Here is a 15,401-nt window from a genome sequence, read left to right on the forward strand (position 1 = left end):
AATTAGAAGAGCTATCCAGTTGTAGATGACGGTGGAGTAAAGTTAATTATTGTATGAAAATCGGGAATACCTAGCCATACACTAGCTCATTTTCCAGAGTAATGAGTTCTAGACAGCGGAGCTGAATTACATCGCCATATCTAACCTTGGAAGTTATAACTAGTTACCCAATGAATAAGAGTTTAATTTGACAAACCCTAGAAAACGCCATAGTGGCAACAGTAGGTCTAAGCCCAGGGCAAGGGCAAAGCCAAGGTCCAGATTTTAATCCAAAGCCAATGTCACACATACACAACACACAAGCTGTGAGTACAATCAAATCAAATGCATGAGAAAGGGAATCAATCCTCGTCTTCGGTCTCTGTGTCGGTGTCGCTGGTATCACCAGCGTCGCCGTCGGTGTCACTCTCGCTAGAGTCATCGGAATCCTTATCCTTAGACTTCTTCTTGGGTGCTTGGCCTGTCTTGATCGCTTGCATTTGGCCGGCGATTGAGTCTAGAAAAAGTGTTAGTAAAAGGAACAAGTAGTTTAGTGGGTAGCGGAGAGAGACTTACCCTCGTCTGGCTCGCTGATGTCATCTTCCTCTTCCACAGCGGCTGCCTTAGCAGGATCGTCAATGTGCAGGGTGATTTGAGCCGTGTTGTCAAGACCCAAGTAGCTGTCACAGATCATGTGGAGGATGAAGGTGAAGTCGCCGACCTGCGGGGGAGCCTGGAACTGCATCTTGAGGGTTTGGACGTTGAAGGTGGGATTGCCGGCCTCGTCGAAGATCGGCTTGTCGAATGTGGTGAATGTAAACGGCGGCACGGCCATCTTGCCCTGCTTGCCGTCTGCGAGGAAGATGTTCCAGCGCGGGGAGTGGTCGCGCGCTAGGTACGGTGCGTGCGCAAGAGGCGGCTGGATGGTTTCGATCTTCGTCTCAACCTTCTTGCCGTCCTCCATCTTGGTGGCGCGGTTCTTGGCTGGCTTGCGACCCATCAGGGCTTCCAAGTCGTCCTCGTCGGGGTCGATGTCCTCCAGATCGAGCGGGTTCACTGGCGGCACGGATGTGCTGCCTGGCGGGATGAAGCGGGCTTTGACTACCAGCTGTACCAGACTGCTGGGTGTGATCACCTTTTCTCCCATAACCTTGAAGAAGATCCGCTCGGGTTGGAGCACGGGGAGTTGCTTGGCAACGGACACGGCGTCGGTGTATTGCTTATCAGAGAGAAGACCAGCACCGACAGTAAGACTGCGTCGTTGAGCCTCTGGCAGTTCCATGTACCTTTGAACGGTGAGGTGCTCCTTGGAGTCTTCGCCCTCTACGGACTTGACAATAGCATCGGTGAAGTTGGGAAGTTGCAGCAGTGGTGATGAGCCCGGGGGCACAGCCTGGATGAGGTTCTGAGAAGTTTTGAAAGCACCAACGATCGGTCCAAGGTTGCCAAATGCGAGTGAGATAGCAGTGAAAGCTTCAGTGAGAGCAAGGGCAACAGGGGCCGCTTCATATTTTTCTGTGGAGACTCAGTTAGTGGTATGTTTCAGAACATAACTGGGGAACTTTTCTTACCAGCATCCAGGGAGGCGTCGCCAATATCAATTCGGCCAAGATAAGCCCACAGCAAAGCCAAAGCCTTCCGACGGGAGGAGCTATCCAACTGCTTCAGAGCCGCACGGTCCTTGGCTGTAAGGAACGAGTTATCATCTGCCAGCACCCGCTTCTCGAGCTTGGCCAGGCCAGACTCGGCCCGAGCACCCTTGAGCATATCATTGAATTCCTCGCCGGACGACAAAGCGCTGATAATTCCACCTTCGGTAATATCATCCTTGTATTCGCGGAAAATGTTTCCAGCGCTGGCAACAAGAACACGCTCCTTTGTGTAGCGCTGAGATCCATACCACCACTTGCCGACGATATAAGGCAGAAGAACGCCCAAAAGGGCACCGTAGACCATTAAAACATATTTGCCATTACCGTCCATAACAATGAACTGGGGAAGTGCAATACCGATGCTGAAACTCTGTTTGCCATCGGGGTGGCCAAATTGGAGGTAGTTGTTGCGTACCTCCTCGTCAGTGAGGGCTTTATAAGCCTTAGTGAGTTCTACAAAGCGCTCGTTGAGGGTTTCCATAGTCTCATTCTTGGAGGGGTCGGGGCGGATTTTATCGGGGTGGTAGATCAAAGACATTCGCTTGTAATGTCTGGAGATGGCTTTCTCATCTGCGCTCTGTTTTGCGAGAGATTTAGTCAATTAAAACATTCTGGGCGTATTAGGCGAGCACGCGCCGAGCTGAATAACTTACCCTCGAGACACCCAAAATATCATAAGGGTCGTATGCCTTCACCACTGACCTGGAGGTGACGGCAATTAAGTAGACCATCCATGCCATCACGGCATATCCAACGATGACCGTGATAATGCGCTTAATTCGGCGCTCTTTGCGCAGACGCTTGCGCTTCTGCGCGTCGATGAGGTCCGCATCTTTAGGTTTGAAATCGGATTTGATGCGGGGAGCGGTATTCTCAAGCTCTGTCCATCACATACAGCGGTTAGGACCAATGAAATACATCTGGTATAGTCTTGCCAAAGCTCACCTTTGCTGGGTCGTAGGAGGTTATAGGTGAGAGGGAGAGTGACCAGGCCGGTCAAGGTGAGGATGAAGAAGGGGAAGAATTGGCCCTGGAAGCTAAAGTTAACGTTACTATGTCTTTAGCGGATCAAGTCCCATCCTTACCTGCTCATCATAGGTGTAGTCTGACGACATCCTGCGGCGGGTTCAGGGTACAGACAGCGGTGGCCGCTGGCCGCGGAATTTAAAGATCGTGTTGCACAAGGCTGTTGACAGTAGCCACTTTGGACGGTCAAGAGAACGCGTTTGGATTCTCAAAATGAAATAACAGCCGAATTAGAGCCCAAAAGCCTGGCCCACAAGAAACAAAGGAGTGATGAAGGGAGAATCAATATCGCACTTCCTGATCTGGTGATGACCGTGTCCTCAAGCAGGGACCCCTTACCGCCTGCCTTAAGTGGGACTCAATACGTGGCAGTTTCTCTTGAGTCAGGCGGTGTGTCACGAAAAGCATCTGATGTCTACGGAGTACACGGAGCATGTATACATTGATGTTATTCTATCTTATATCTTTACATGGATCTTTTTTGATGTTCAAAATTTGTTCATAAATATTTGTAGAATGCGCTCGAGGCTGCATATATACTGATAAAATACACCCTTAAAGAGCTACAGTCGTCATATCCAATCGAATCCACATGCTGCAGCCTTATCCATTTTCCTTTCAGTTTAGGAGTAAAGACAGAACAGATCCATCGCACACAATTCTCCCCTCATAAAGATAACCAAAACCTCCTCCAGTCCCAGAAAAGGAGTTCAAGCATCAACGACTCGAGGTCGGACGCAAACTCAACCAATCAAGACAAATGGATAGAAAGTATCAGTCAGAAAATGCCTATGACTCATTTTCTCATGTGTGCGATAGTATCAGTGGACCAGAATCATACGGCCGGGTCAAAAGGGACCAATCCGATACCTGAGTATCTTCATTGCTTCAAGTCGGGAACCCGGGGTAATCCATGTGATCTGGCGTTCTTGCCACTTTGTTGTGGTGTGGGCGCATTTGCAGTGGATGACAGAAACGCAGGGCGTCACGTCGGTTTTATTTTCGATGGCATTTTTGTTTTGTTTGGTCGAATGCGGATTCATAAACGTCGCAAATTCGTAAAATCGTTTTGGTGTTTTGTCTTTTTTGTTGACTGGGTATTTTTTTTTAAAAAAAAGGGGTGGCGAAACAATCCGGTAAAGTCTGCCGATGGAATCTTCAGACATTCAATCTCCAAGGGCATGGCCACTCGTTCTGAAAGAGGTGTCAGGATTGATGTTTTTCAGGTAAATTGGAATCGAGTGATACTCACGAGTCGATGTAGTCGAGTCCACCGAAGTACTCAAGCATCCGGTAACAAAGGCTCACGTCGTCGCCCGGCTCTCCACCGAATAAACGACACTGCGCTTCTTCCATTCCACCTGATTCCAGCCGCAAGGGGCGATCACGGGTCTGCCAGGCTGTATCCCCATAGTGCCATGATGGGGCGAGGGTGGCCGGAGATTGTGAAATGCATGCGTCAGGAGAGTTGTCGGCAGACACAAGATTGCAAAAGCTATTCTGAGGTGTGCGAATAGTTGCCACAGGCAAGGTTGGATGTTGAGCGAGACTAGTTATAGAGCGATTTGAACGACGAGTGCGGCGTCTGTTATGCCTCTGGCCCATTCTCGAAGTGTTCAAAATGGGGACAACTTTTATAGAGGGGAGAGACCATCACCTCCAAGGATGAGATGAGGTACTGAGGGAAAAAAACCGGAATGATGGCTTGCTTTATACAGTAAGTGAGTCACTTAAAGGAGAAAATTCCAGGAGACCCACTTGAGTGGGACCATCCCGAGAAAGATCACCTTGTGCGATCACCTTATGGCTGAAAAAAATGGCGCCAGCTCTCCCACAAGGTCCTACACTAATTCTTATTGGATCAATTTTATCGGAAAGGCGTGATATATTTCGTCAAATGATATCTTTTACTATCGCGTCATTCGAGGACCCTTGGAATGAGTAATTATTTGACTTTATATTATGAGGTGATTCATATGAGCCATAAGAGCAAGAAATTACAAGAAATTGCAATTGAAACAAAAAAATCGAAACAAGGAAATAAATTGAAACGTCAAATGACGAAAGGCTCCATAAGGAAATTTCCAATGGATTTCCTAAATAGTGCCATGCGGACCGAACGGCGATCACATCAGGCAACAAAGAGTTTCCCGATTTTACCCTAAATCACCCTAGAGGTACTCTAACGTACCCTATAAAAATTACCCTAAATCCTCGACTCATGCAGGGTCCCGGAGCCTTCGTCAGTCTCCGGATCATTTAGGCAATTTGGGTAGCAAGGGATATCCGAATTTTTACACCTTGCATAGAACACGTGTGCAACGTGGTGAAAATGTTCAGATGCCTAGCCAAGGCAATAAAGAACTTTTTGAGTCATTGAGAGTATAATTATTTTCCCGCGGGTAGTCGGGAAATTGAAAGAACTCCTTTGACTATTGACTCAGATTTAAATAATTAATGGAGTGCCTGATCCGTGAGGACCCTAAATATAGCCCCCGGCCCGACTGAAACCTCTTTGACACATCCCGAGACAAACAGAACAAACACTAAACAAACACTAGACAAATGCAAACATCTTGATTTCTAGACTCTCCCTTGCAGCAGAGTCACTATATTCCGGGTCAACAAACGCAGTATGCGGTACTGTGAAGCCACCCTCATCCATTTTGGAGCTATCGAATTGCGTGAAGAGAAGGGGTTCATTGGGTCGTTGACCGCTGAGATAACACCATCTCTGACTCGGACTAAACGCATACCGACCGAGTTCATTCCACCCACTTGGCAGCTTTAGTCGAGTGGGAATACCCTCGTCTCGGATACTAACGGAACTCCAGTCACAAACCGTGAAGGGATCTCTCTGGATAGTCTTCAACGGTCGCCAGACGTTGATAATCAAGACCCGGCCAGCGAGGAGACGGTTGCGCTCCTGCTCGTCCGGAATATGCGTCTTCAGGTATTGGAGTGCACCTGTCGGCGTGAAATCTGAGTGCACGTCGTGCGCAGGGGCGCGGTTGTTAGCGAGCAAGGATGTGTCTGCGGCGAGACATCGTACCCGATGTACAAATGTGACGGTTCTAGTAGCACCGGTTCTGTGAAATCGTTCAGCTGCTCGAATCACGAGACACGGTTTATTCTGGGAGTGCTACTGACATTTTGCGAACTAATGCTTCAGTCTGAGGGATGATGGTATCTTTCACATGCTGTTTGTCCGAGACCTTGTCGAGATCGGGCATATCGTGCGACACGTATACAAATCCGTTCTTGTCAAGTGTGTAGGATGATTCCTTTCCTCGGATATCCTGTATTTGCACCCGATGCGTCCCATCTGAGACGTGCATTTTCTTGCTGTTATCCTCCGTTTTATCATTGGCAACGTCGACTTGGGCACTATTGTCGACATCCGGGCGTCTCCAGAAATGGAGGTCTGTGTTGATGTGCTTGGCTATATATTCGGTGTGGTCTCCCATGTTGAATATTGAATATCGAGATCGATAGCGAGGATTGATATGCTTATTCGAAGAGAACAATCCTCGGGGTCCACAGTTGGGGGGCAGGCTTATAAGTACCTGCGTCGTGGAGCCAAGCCGCCAATCAAGAATGTCCGGTGATTTTAGATCCGATTAATGTGCATAAACCGAAGTTACATGGAAATCGACGGCGTGTACTATGTACAGGGGCTAAGAGGGGGCGTTATGCTCGCTTCCAGGTTAATTGGCGCTCAATTGAGGCATATATACGAGTACGAGCCCGAGGTAGAGATCGTCGGCTCATGGTTTTTGAAACGCGCAAATCCGGGGTTCATCCTTACCCGACACTCGTTCTGATGGTGATGTAGTTCGTATTTCGTTATTCGCTAGTCTACATAGGGCTTGCGTGTCTTGACTCAATATATATAGTCATCGATGTTGGGATAATAATAATAGCTTGAAACTATATATAAACAGCTGTCATGGAAACCTCAGATTTGTATCAGAAAACTATCACTAATCTGTGTCACTGACACCACCTGGACCTTAAGCGAACTTATAAGATAGAACATGGTCAAGTCAAGAGTCAAGCGAAGCCGCAAGTAGTTATAGGACCTGAAGTATATCCCCCCTCCCCAAGGAGCCCCAAATGACAGAAAGGGAAAGTAAACAGTAAATCGAGTCGTGCAACTCGTATGAATTAGCTGGAGCAGGGGGACTCATTACATCGCTCCGCCTTGATCTACATGTATAAGTCTTGCTCTTTCCTAAAGTCAAATTGTCGAGGCTCTGCCTTGGGCAGAACTACCTATACTCCTTCCTCAGTCGATCTTTCTTCCCTTCTCTCTCCCTCATCTCCTCCCCTCTCTTTACATATCTACCAGTTTGGCTCAATTCATCCAGCCCTAAAGGTTTTCCTCCTTTTTCCTTTCCGTCATCAGAAATACATATTAACCCATCCTAGTGTCTATCTCTAGCCCGTCAGGGTACTGATCCTCCCTCCTAACGAGAATACCGGCCAGGGAGCCGTGTCTGAATTCTCGAAGGCGACAGAGGAGCGTGTTGACAATGAGACCCTCCCATGATGCTCGACGCGGAGCGTAAGGGGATTCTCTGCGGACTATGGGACTGCTGCCCTACCAATTCCGTCATTATTTGAATGAGAAACAGCAATTGCCCATCGAGTATTCAGTGATGATCACCTGTGTCAGGTGCAGAAAAATCACAGGATTCATCAACCATCTTGTTCATAACCAAGGACGACGGGGAGGACATATAGCTATGACTTGGTCCTAGGTCTCACGTCTACTACACCAATCTGTCATCAATTGAACGCAAAGCGCCACCCAATGCCTTGTGACCACAGAGATTAACGCACTATTTCGCAGAAAAAGCCCGCTCGAGTTGATACATGTTCCTAAAGCCGAAGGGCAATGGCAAGAATAATAAAGACGACGTCCTGTCCGTACGTTATCCCTACACAGGAATGACGGACTTGTCAGTTCTGGTTACCCGTTTAACTAGTTTCTAGATGGTTGCTAATCGATTGCAGGTGTCACAGCCCGCAAAACGTCCACGGAGGATGCTTTCGATTGCAAATCTTCGAGGGAACAACCTTGACTCTGGTAAGTCTGCTACCCAGTAGGCTACCTAGCTACCTAGGCATTGGCATTCAATTGCTAATCACTATAATAGACAATGGTCAGTTTGAAGCTTCATTCGCGATGGTTCTCCCTCACTATGCTCCATACCGACATCTGAGACTCGATATTAGGCCGCGGGAGACCCTCAATCCCTCAGCGCTTTATCAAAATACCCCCCGTCACAGGGCGACAGAAGCAGAATAAATCGCATATCTAACATGCTCTCGATCATTCTTTTGCTTATGGGTGGCCTTCAAAATCGCTGGCCACTCAGTGGAAGGCAAATCTATAGCGCTAGGATGCAATCGAAGAAGCAATAAGCGGCTCATACTTGCTAGAAGATGGACTATCCTACACGACAACATCCTGCGGTATTATTTTTTGTTTTCGAGAATCTATATCATACATATTACGATACACATGTTACACAATTCTCTCTTCCAACCGAACTATGGCAACGTGTTATTTATGTAGGATGCGAGATTTTTGGTCTAAACAAGGACTCGAAAAAGCATAATAGCTGAAATCAAAGGGACCAATCTCCATTGGAAAACGTCAACAATAAATCGGTAATATCAAATATCGGAAGCAAGATTCCACAGCTATCATTGACTAGGTTCTCCAGCCAGTCATAAGTAGAGTCAAATACAAAAGCGATGCATTAAATGATGTATAACGGCGTTAATGATGAAAGACCGGCAGAGGCAATGAGTAAAGAGAAGACAAATCAAAGAACCAGGCTGTAGACACAGAGCCCGAAAGAGAAGGAGAAAAAAGGTAAATGGGGAAGAAAAACGAAGGGAAGAGTAGGAGAGAACAAATGGCAAGAAAAAAGAAAAACACAACCCGCGTGTGTACTGTACAGGGTCCCAAGATCCGGACCATGCCTGGCCACCAAAAGCCATCATTCCTGTCCAAGACGCGTATGAATAGGATCCAACTACCAGATCAACCACTCCCCTAGGGAGGAAGGGACAGCTTCTAGCGCTGTCTGCTTGCGCATCCCGAAAACACAGACCGTAGCTCCAAAGACATGCATGACAAGTAGGAAGAAATCGGATATTTCGGCTAGCTACCGTGTAGCTTTCACGCCGTAGTTCTAGCCCTTTACTTCTTGCGGTTGGATCGGCGGGCAGCGAGGTCACCCTCAGCGAGCCACTTGCTGGCGTTCACCATCTGGACGATGTTGACGAACTGCTTGAAGGCCATGATGGGGAACGAGATGCCGGTGATGATCCACGGCCAGGTGCTCTCGAGCTTGTTCGCACGCGCCATCTCAAGGGCACCGGCACTCCAAGGGCTGGCGAAGAGGCTGGCTGGCTCGGGGTGGGCGGGGTTTCCGGGCTGGGCGGAGGACAGCTGGGAGTCGGAGAGAGGCTGGAGGAGTGAGGGGGATAGGGTCGGCGAGGAGAAAGACAGGAGATACAGGCCGATGAAGAAGGCTTCGTTGGCGGTGCAGCAAATGAACAGAACGAGCTAATAAAATATTGCGGATAAGCTTATGGGATGCAAAATCAGTTCACCGTAGAGGGGTTCTTACCTTGCTGGTGTAGTACTGGTACATAATCCAGCTACGGTTAGGATCGACCTTCTTATGGCTCTGGCCCGATCCGCCCATGCTCAGAGTAGCGTACATGTGCATGTAGTGACTGGCCAGGTCCAAGCTGATGAGACCTTGGAAGAGGATGGCCCACCGGGGCCAGGCGGAGCTCAGGAAGACTAGGAGACACGCGGTGGTGCATCGGTCGGTCACCATGTCCAGCACTGCACCGAAGGTGGTGGATTGGTGGAAGTATCGTGCTGCATAACCGTCCAGGCCGTCCAGCAGACAGGACACCGTGTAGAGGAAGGAGCAGGTCCGGGGGTGGAGGGGCATGTAGTACAGGGAGGCGAAGGTCAAAAAGACTCGGGAATATCCTGGGAATGTGTTAGATGTTGAACCATATGGCAACTTGAAGCTTCAAGCCACATCAGCGGGGCATCCTACCGATAAGATTCGGAATGAAAAGGAAGATGTTCTCCTTCTCTTCCTTGCTCTCTTCCCGTGCGGCGGATCTGGCCCTCTTCTTGGAGGAGGCGCGCTTTGAAGGTGTCGATACGGAGCCATTGCCAGCTGAATCGCTCTCCTCAGCGGCGAGGGAAGCCTTTTGTCGTCGTGTTCTTGCGCTCATTGTGAAAGGGATATGACTGGCGAAGTGTTCTCGTATAAGGAGGGAGGTAACGATAGCGAACGGTCTAGGCTCTGTCAGCTTCGGGTTGTACGGATGCAGCAGAGATCGCGGGAGAGAAAACACACCGTGTCAGCGAGATAAGAATAAGGAAATTCCGTCGGGGATAAGGATAGGAGACGTTCAGGGAACAAGGAGAAATTTCAACGATAAGAGGAGATAAGCACGTTTGACACTTGAAACCCTTTGAAACCCTTAAAATGAAAATATAAAAAAAAAGAAGGGATGAAAGAAGGAAAAAGGAAGAAAGAGAAATTGTGGAATGTCGGATTACGCGGAACCTTGGAAGACTCCAGTGAGCTTTCCCCACGCGGTCCACCTGGAGATGATCGTGAGATATTTGAAACGTATGGGACTTGGGACATTTTTTTTTTTAGGACTTGAAACATGCCAAAATTGTTCTATATCTCTATACTTCTAGCCTTAAAATATTGTAATTATATCTTTAGGAGCGATTATAATCTCAGGAACATTTGAAGCTTGTATAGTCTTGTATCGCGTTGGTGCTTATAGACACCATTGATTATATACGACCAGTTCAGAGGTCGAAAAAAATATGTACAGGTCATAACTCCCAAATATACAAAGAGACCCATTCACGTCCGTGACCTGCGCGGATCAGTGGCATCCTGTCGACGCCACTCGCGAGACTCCTTAGTACCCATACTACCAACGCCGCCCTCTTGACGACGTTCCCAACCACCAAGGCGAATAACAAGACAAGTAGCATTGTCACCTTCCCTAGTCACCTCGGTCGAGAAATTGACCACATCACGCGCCCCCTGTTCCGGGGTCTTGGATTCTTTAACGATATCAACGACCTCCTGGTCAAGCAGTGTCCCGCTGATACCGTCGGATACCATAACTAAGAAGGAGTACTCGGCCGGGCCAATCTCTATACGCTTAAGTTCGGGCTCGGCAGAGACTCCAATGCGCTTGGACTGGACGTCGCCGAAAGCGCGCGTGTTGGCTAGCCCGCTCATGCGTTCTTCGCCGAAGGAGTCAGTCACAAAGGATGTAGCATACCGTCGGAGTCGGGTTGCCTCGATCGGGGAGGAGGGGTGGTGGTTTGATGTGATGGGGATGGCTTCACCGGTTTCTGTTGAGCAGAGGAGCATGCGCGTATCGCCGACGTGGGCAACCAGGAGGCTTGATGGGGCGATGGGGTGCCAGAAGGGGGTTGGCGTCGGGGTCGAGATCATAGCGACACTTCCCGTGCTGCCGCCCTTGAAGCGGGCGCTTCCACCGATCTGGGGAGATCGGGTCATGCTAGGCCTGTAGAAGATTTCATCGTCGTTCAGAGGTCTCTCGGCTCGGACTAGATCTTCGTCGCGCTTCGCTGCTTGAGCGTTGACAAAGTCTAGATCCGCACGCAAGAAGGCATACTCCATGACTTCCTCGATGGAGATGTGGTTTTCAATACTCGGATCGGTGGACTCAGCGCCATTGTAGGCGAAATGCGGTGGCTTGAATCTCTTGAAGTAGCCACCAACTACCCGTCTCCAGGTCTGCACAAGGTATTTCTCTAGGTCTCCGATTCTGCGTCGGTCACCCTCTTGCATCACAGGTAATTCGCTAGTGGCAGGTGGCACTTCGGCACCAGGTCGTAGGCTGGACCGTAGTTCGATATCAAATGCCACATTCTGGATATACTCGTGCAGGTAGTCCCTCAAGAACGAACTACACTCGGATCCGCCATGGCCATCAAAGACACCGAAATAGAAGACTTGGGGGTCTCCACTAGCTGTTTCCGCACCGCGCGACTCCCGGGGATGGGCCAAAGGGTCTTGTTTATTGGGTCGTCTAATCGTTAGCGAAGTTGGAGGTCGCTTCGCAAAAGCGGGGATGTCAATGACGCCGGCTTGGTACGTGTCTTCATTCGACGGGCGGGTTCCGCGGGAAGTGACGGCACCGAAATGGTGCTTCGCGTTGCGGAGTGGAATCCGGACGACGGTTGTCTCACGGTTTATTAAAGCTTGGAAGGCAGCTGGCGATTGTGGAGTATCTCCGGTGTGAGGTATAGAGGCGGAGCGAGGTAGCTTATGAAATGACGAGGACGGACCACGGGGGTCCGGGTGAAGCGAGGATGACGGCAGGTGGGTGACAAAGTAATCGCGAAACTGTGGCTGCTTCCTAACTGTCGACTGGCCGGGCGGCACAGACTCGGTACTGTAGCATCGCGCTCGACGAAGGAGAGCGAAGCCTGGGTTATGTTAGGTCAAGGATCGCAGATAAGCAGGTAGCTTGCACGTACTGTAACAGTCGGCCGAGGTCCAGACTCGGCCTGTTACTCGCCTCGCTGAAAGGAGAGTCATTGGCCCATCGAAGTACAGTCAAGTAGCAGGGAAGAATTGAGGGTTGAAAGGACTGTGGGGAGAACACATCTGGCCCGAGCGTCGGTAGATAAGAAGACTCGGACCGGCACATTCGTTCCGCCGGATAGCTCTTTTAGTGCAGTTATGTACACACTTCCATGTATAAGGGGGCATATAGTATGTATTTACCGATTAAAGCTATATACTCAGTTGATGATGCTTGACTCAAAGTCTTCACACGATTCCAGTTTGAAGATCTTCGAAACTGTGAAAGAGTGAACGAAAAACGTCTATACAAAGAAGTGGATATCTTTCTTCTTGAGCTCCACTTAAGACTACATGTACTACAAACAAAGCGAAAATTTCAATATTTGACGCTACTCCATTGACAACCTTGGAACTAAACAAACAGGGCAACAAGATGCTAAATCACGCTGCTAAAAACGATCATATCGGTAGCAAGGTCCACTTCTACCCACAGAAGTGGAAGAAGAGACAAATGGCACACGGGAGTGGCCGAACAAGAGAAAACAAACGCTGAAAGAGTGGCACCTACCGGGTAGCAGAGCCGTCCATAAGTCCAAGGAAGACGTCCAGGGGGATCTGCCTTCGAAGAATGTGCCAGGTTAGATATCGAATATCGGAAATTGAATGTACTCGGGGGTGAGCATCTAGATAGCCTTAGTCCGGGAGAAAAGACTGCTGTACACGGCGTCCACGACGGGTTGGGCGGTAATCTGTCTTCCGCCAAAGTATCGGCCATTGAGGCCCTTGATGGCATTCTCACCACCTTGAACGCGGTCGAACTTCAAGTAGATATCTCCCTGGGAACTGACATCTAGTGAAATGTGAACAACGTGGCCATATTTCTCCTCACACTCCGAGCGGACGTCCTCCTCGAGTTCCTTGATCCAAGCTTCACCGGTCTCTCTGTAAATTGGTTAGCGTTCATTCTCTCATGATAAAGTCAAAGGAAACTTACTCGGCGGGGTCAAACATGTTACGAAGCAAAACACAGCGACTAGCCATGTTGACATTGATGGGAAGTGGCTTAGTCTCGGTCTTGGGTCGGAGGAACTTCTGACGGTCGTCGACAGAAGGCTGGGGGTCATCTGTTCTTGCAAGCTTGCGCATCAACGCATCCCTAGAGTAGTTGTTGAAGTTCACACCAGCAACATCCGTGTCGTCGAGTGCACTAGCACCGGCACCTTTCTCGGATTTTCCGCCAGCACGGTCAAAGTTGTTGGAGCCTCCAGCTTGAACGCCACGACCTCCCTGGCCGGAGAATGAGGATCCCTGGAAGTTTGATTGGTTTGTGGACGAAGCACCTGAGGGGCGAGCGGCGTTCGATTCGGGGTTGAACTTATCATTGCCGAGACCAACCCGAATAGCTCGTCCAGCAAGTTCAAAGCCGTTCATCTTTTCCAAAGCGTCCCGAGCTTGTTCAGGGTTGGCGAATCTGGTTAAGTCAGTTAGTGGAAAATCCAAGAATATAGAGGTGGCGGAGGGACAACGTACTGAACAAAAGCATAACCTTTGCTTCTACCGGTTTCGTCCTTTTGCAGCTGAACAAATTCGAGCTCGCCGAATGGTTCGAAGACATTGGTGAGATCGTCTTCAGTAATGCTGAAATGAACATTACCAACATAGAGTCTGTGAAATGGTGCAGTGTGTTGATTGCCTGCAGTAGCTTCGGGGTTGCGAGCTTGGCGGTTCTTTTCCGCTTCAGTCAGTTGCGCAATGATGGGGATTCCTAAGAGCATTTGGCCGGTGAGTCGGATGGCGGCGGTGACGGACTCCTCGTTTTTAAACTCGACGTAACCGACACTATACAGATATTAGCAAGTACTTGTATGAAGTAACCATGGGAAAACATACCCTTTGGAGCGTCCGCTAACGCGATCCTTGACGATTTGAGCATCCTTAACGGGGCCGGCCTTTTCAAAGAAGTTAAAAAGATCTTTGATTCTCAGACGAGCAGCAAGCTGCTGCACAAAGATAGTGCGCCTGTCACGTTCATCCTCGTTAAGTTCTGGAGACTTGCGGCTAGAAGATCCACGACGAGCATCATTGTCACGGCGGGGGCGTCTTTCTTCCTCACGCTGGCGGCGATTGGGCCGGTAGTGGCGATCGTCATAAGGAGAACGGGAGCGGGAACGAGCGCGACCTCCACCACGATAGAAGTCACCGCTGGAGCGGTAGTCGTCACGGTCACGGCGAGGACGGCGCCGCTCAGATTCGCGACTCTTGCTCCTCTTTCGGCTTCTAAGGCTTCCGTTAGCACTGATAGTGTCGCTCTTCATGACTTCATCGCCTTCCAAGTCTCGATCGGGGCGGCGATCACGGCTGTGGTCGCGGCGACGGCGTCGGTCGCGGGAACGATCATGGCGCTCGCTGGTGTCCGCGCGAGATTGGTCGTCACGGGCTTCCGAAGTGGTTGGGGCCTCGGCGGGGGCGGCCGCAGTAGACTCGAGGAGAGCCTCTACATCAAGTCCAGACATTTTGGGAGGTAGCCTGTCGTTGATCGGGGTAGAAATAATGATCGGGGTAGGGATATTGTCACTTTGTAGGGGTCAGATGGCGACAGGAGACGCAGAGTTGGCTTTCGAACCCTTATGATGCGATGAATCAGCGGAATGTTCCGTTGATTTCCGGCACCTTTACGCGCGTAACGCTCTTTCTTGCAAAGCCACGAACGCGGCAAATTCTCGATGGAGTTGTTGAGGCACTGGAGTGTTGGTATAGTATTTAAATAATTTGGTTGGTCGCAAGGCCCAAGAGGCTCGGGGCGGTGAGCGCGACGAAGTCACGTGCGGGCCGGATGAGATTTTCTTCGCCTCAAATCCAAGGCGTCGAGATTCCGGCCTGAGGCAACATCCCGTAAGCCAACTGGCAACCTTAATAATTGATACACCTATGGATACTTTTCTACGGCTAGATTGGCATATTTTAAATAATTTGGGAAAGCTTGTCCTCGATTTTCTCTGCCTTTCCTGCTATCTGTCAGGTGCTCTAGAGAATTGCTGTTTCTTTTAGCTCATCTGCACACTAATGGCGACAAGTGGCCACTTGTATGTAAGCCTATGAAGGA

At 49.6% G+C, this 15,401-nt stretch overlaps 7 protein-coding genes across 7 annotated transcripts; 1 reads left to right on the top strand and 6 right to left on the bottom strand.

Annotated features, from left to right (window-relative positions):
- Positions 1-341: 341 nt before the first annotated feature.
- Positions 342-2,746, bottom strand: N7517_008551 (J domain-containing protein; the record flags this gene model as incomplete). The annotated part of the gene is made up of 6 exons (XM_056726281.1): positions 342-496; positions 556-1,494; positions 1,551-2,208; positions 2,285-2,511; positions 2,577-2,661; positions 2,717-2,746. 6 exons carry the CDS (start codon positions 2,744-2,746, stop codon positions 342-344), a joined length of 2,094 nt encoding a protein of 697 aa, XP_056577132.1.
- Positions 2,747-3,823: 1,077 nt separating this feature from the next.
- On the bottom strand, positions 3,824-4,262 carry N7517_008552 (uncharacterized protein; the record flags this gene model as incomplete). Its single annotated transcript, XM_056726282.1, has 2 exons — positions 3,824-3,851; positions 3,910-4,262. 2 exons carry the CDS (start codon positions 4,260-4,262, stop codon positions 3,824-3,826), a joined length of 381 nt encoding a protein of 126 aa, XP_056577133.1.
- A 952-nt stretch (positions 4,263-5,214) lies between these two features.
- Positions 5,215-6,124, bottom strand: N7517_008553 (uncharacterized protein; the record flags this gene model as incomplete). Its single annotated transcript, XM_056726283.1, has 2 exons — positions 5,215-5,746; positions 5,808-6,124. The coding sequence occupies 2 exons, from the start codon at positions 6,122-6,124 to the stop codon at positions 5,215-5,217; spliced, it is 849 nt and encodes a 282-aa protein (XP_056577134.1).
- A 1,411-nt stretch (positions 6,125-7,535) lies between these two features.
- Positions 7,536-7,971, top strand: N7517_008554 (uncharacterized protein; the record flags this gene model as incomplete). Its single annotated transcript, XM_056726284.1, has 3 exons — positions 7,536-7,589; positions 7,677-7,749; positions 7,820-7,971. The coding sequence occupies 3 exons, from the start codon at positions 7,536-7,538 to the stop codon at positions 7,969-7,971; spliced, it is 279 nt and encodes a 92-aa protein (XP_056577135.1).
- A 903-nt stretch (positions 7,972-8,874) lies between these two features.
- On the bottom strand, positions 8,875-9,938 carry N7517_008555 (CDP-diacylglycerol--inositol 3-phosphatidyltransferase; the record flags this gene model as incomplete). Its single annotated transcript, XM_056726285.1, has 3 exons — positions 8,875-9,243; positions 9,308-9,684; positions 9,755-9,938. The coding sequence occupies 3 exons, from the start codon at positions 9,936-9,938 to the stop codon at positions 8,875-8,877; spliced, it is 930 nt and encodes a 309-aa protein (XP_056577136.1).
- Positions 9,939-10,591: 653 nt separating this feature from the next.
- ptcA (type 2C protein phosphatase PTC6) lies at positions 10,592-12,310 on the bottom strand (the record flags this gene model as incomplete). Its single annotated transcript, XM_056726286.1, has 2 exons — positions 10,592-12,198; positions 12,250-12,310. 2 exons carry the CDS (start codon positions 12,308-12,310, stop codon positions 10,592-10,594), a joined length of 1,668 nt encoding a protein of 555 aa, XP_056577137.1.
- Positions 12,311-12,981: 671 nt separating this feature from the next.
- On the bottom strand, positions 12,982-14,811 carry N7517_008557 (putative RNA splicing factor (Pad-1); the record flags this gene model as incomplete). The annotated part of the gene is made up of 4 exons (XM_056726287.1): positions 12,982-13,240; positions 13,293-13,769; positions 13,829-14,137; positions 14,189-14,811. The coding sequence occupies 4 exons, from the start codon at positions 14,809-14,811 to the stop codon at positions 12,982-12,984; spliced, it is 1,668 nt and encodes a 555-aa protein (XP_056577138.1).
- Positions 14,812-15,401: the final 590 nt, after the last annotated feature.

This window comes from Penicillium concentricum, assembly GCF_028827145.1.
Source record: "Penicillium concentricum strain IBT 3081 chromosome Unknown utg000003l_segment0_segment0, whole genome shotgun sequence".
Taxonomy (NCBI): domain Eukaryota; kingdom Fungi; phylum Ascomycota; class Eurotiomycetes; order Eurotiales; family Aspergillaceae; genus Penicillium; species Penicillium concentricum.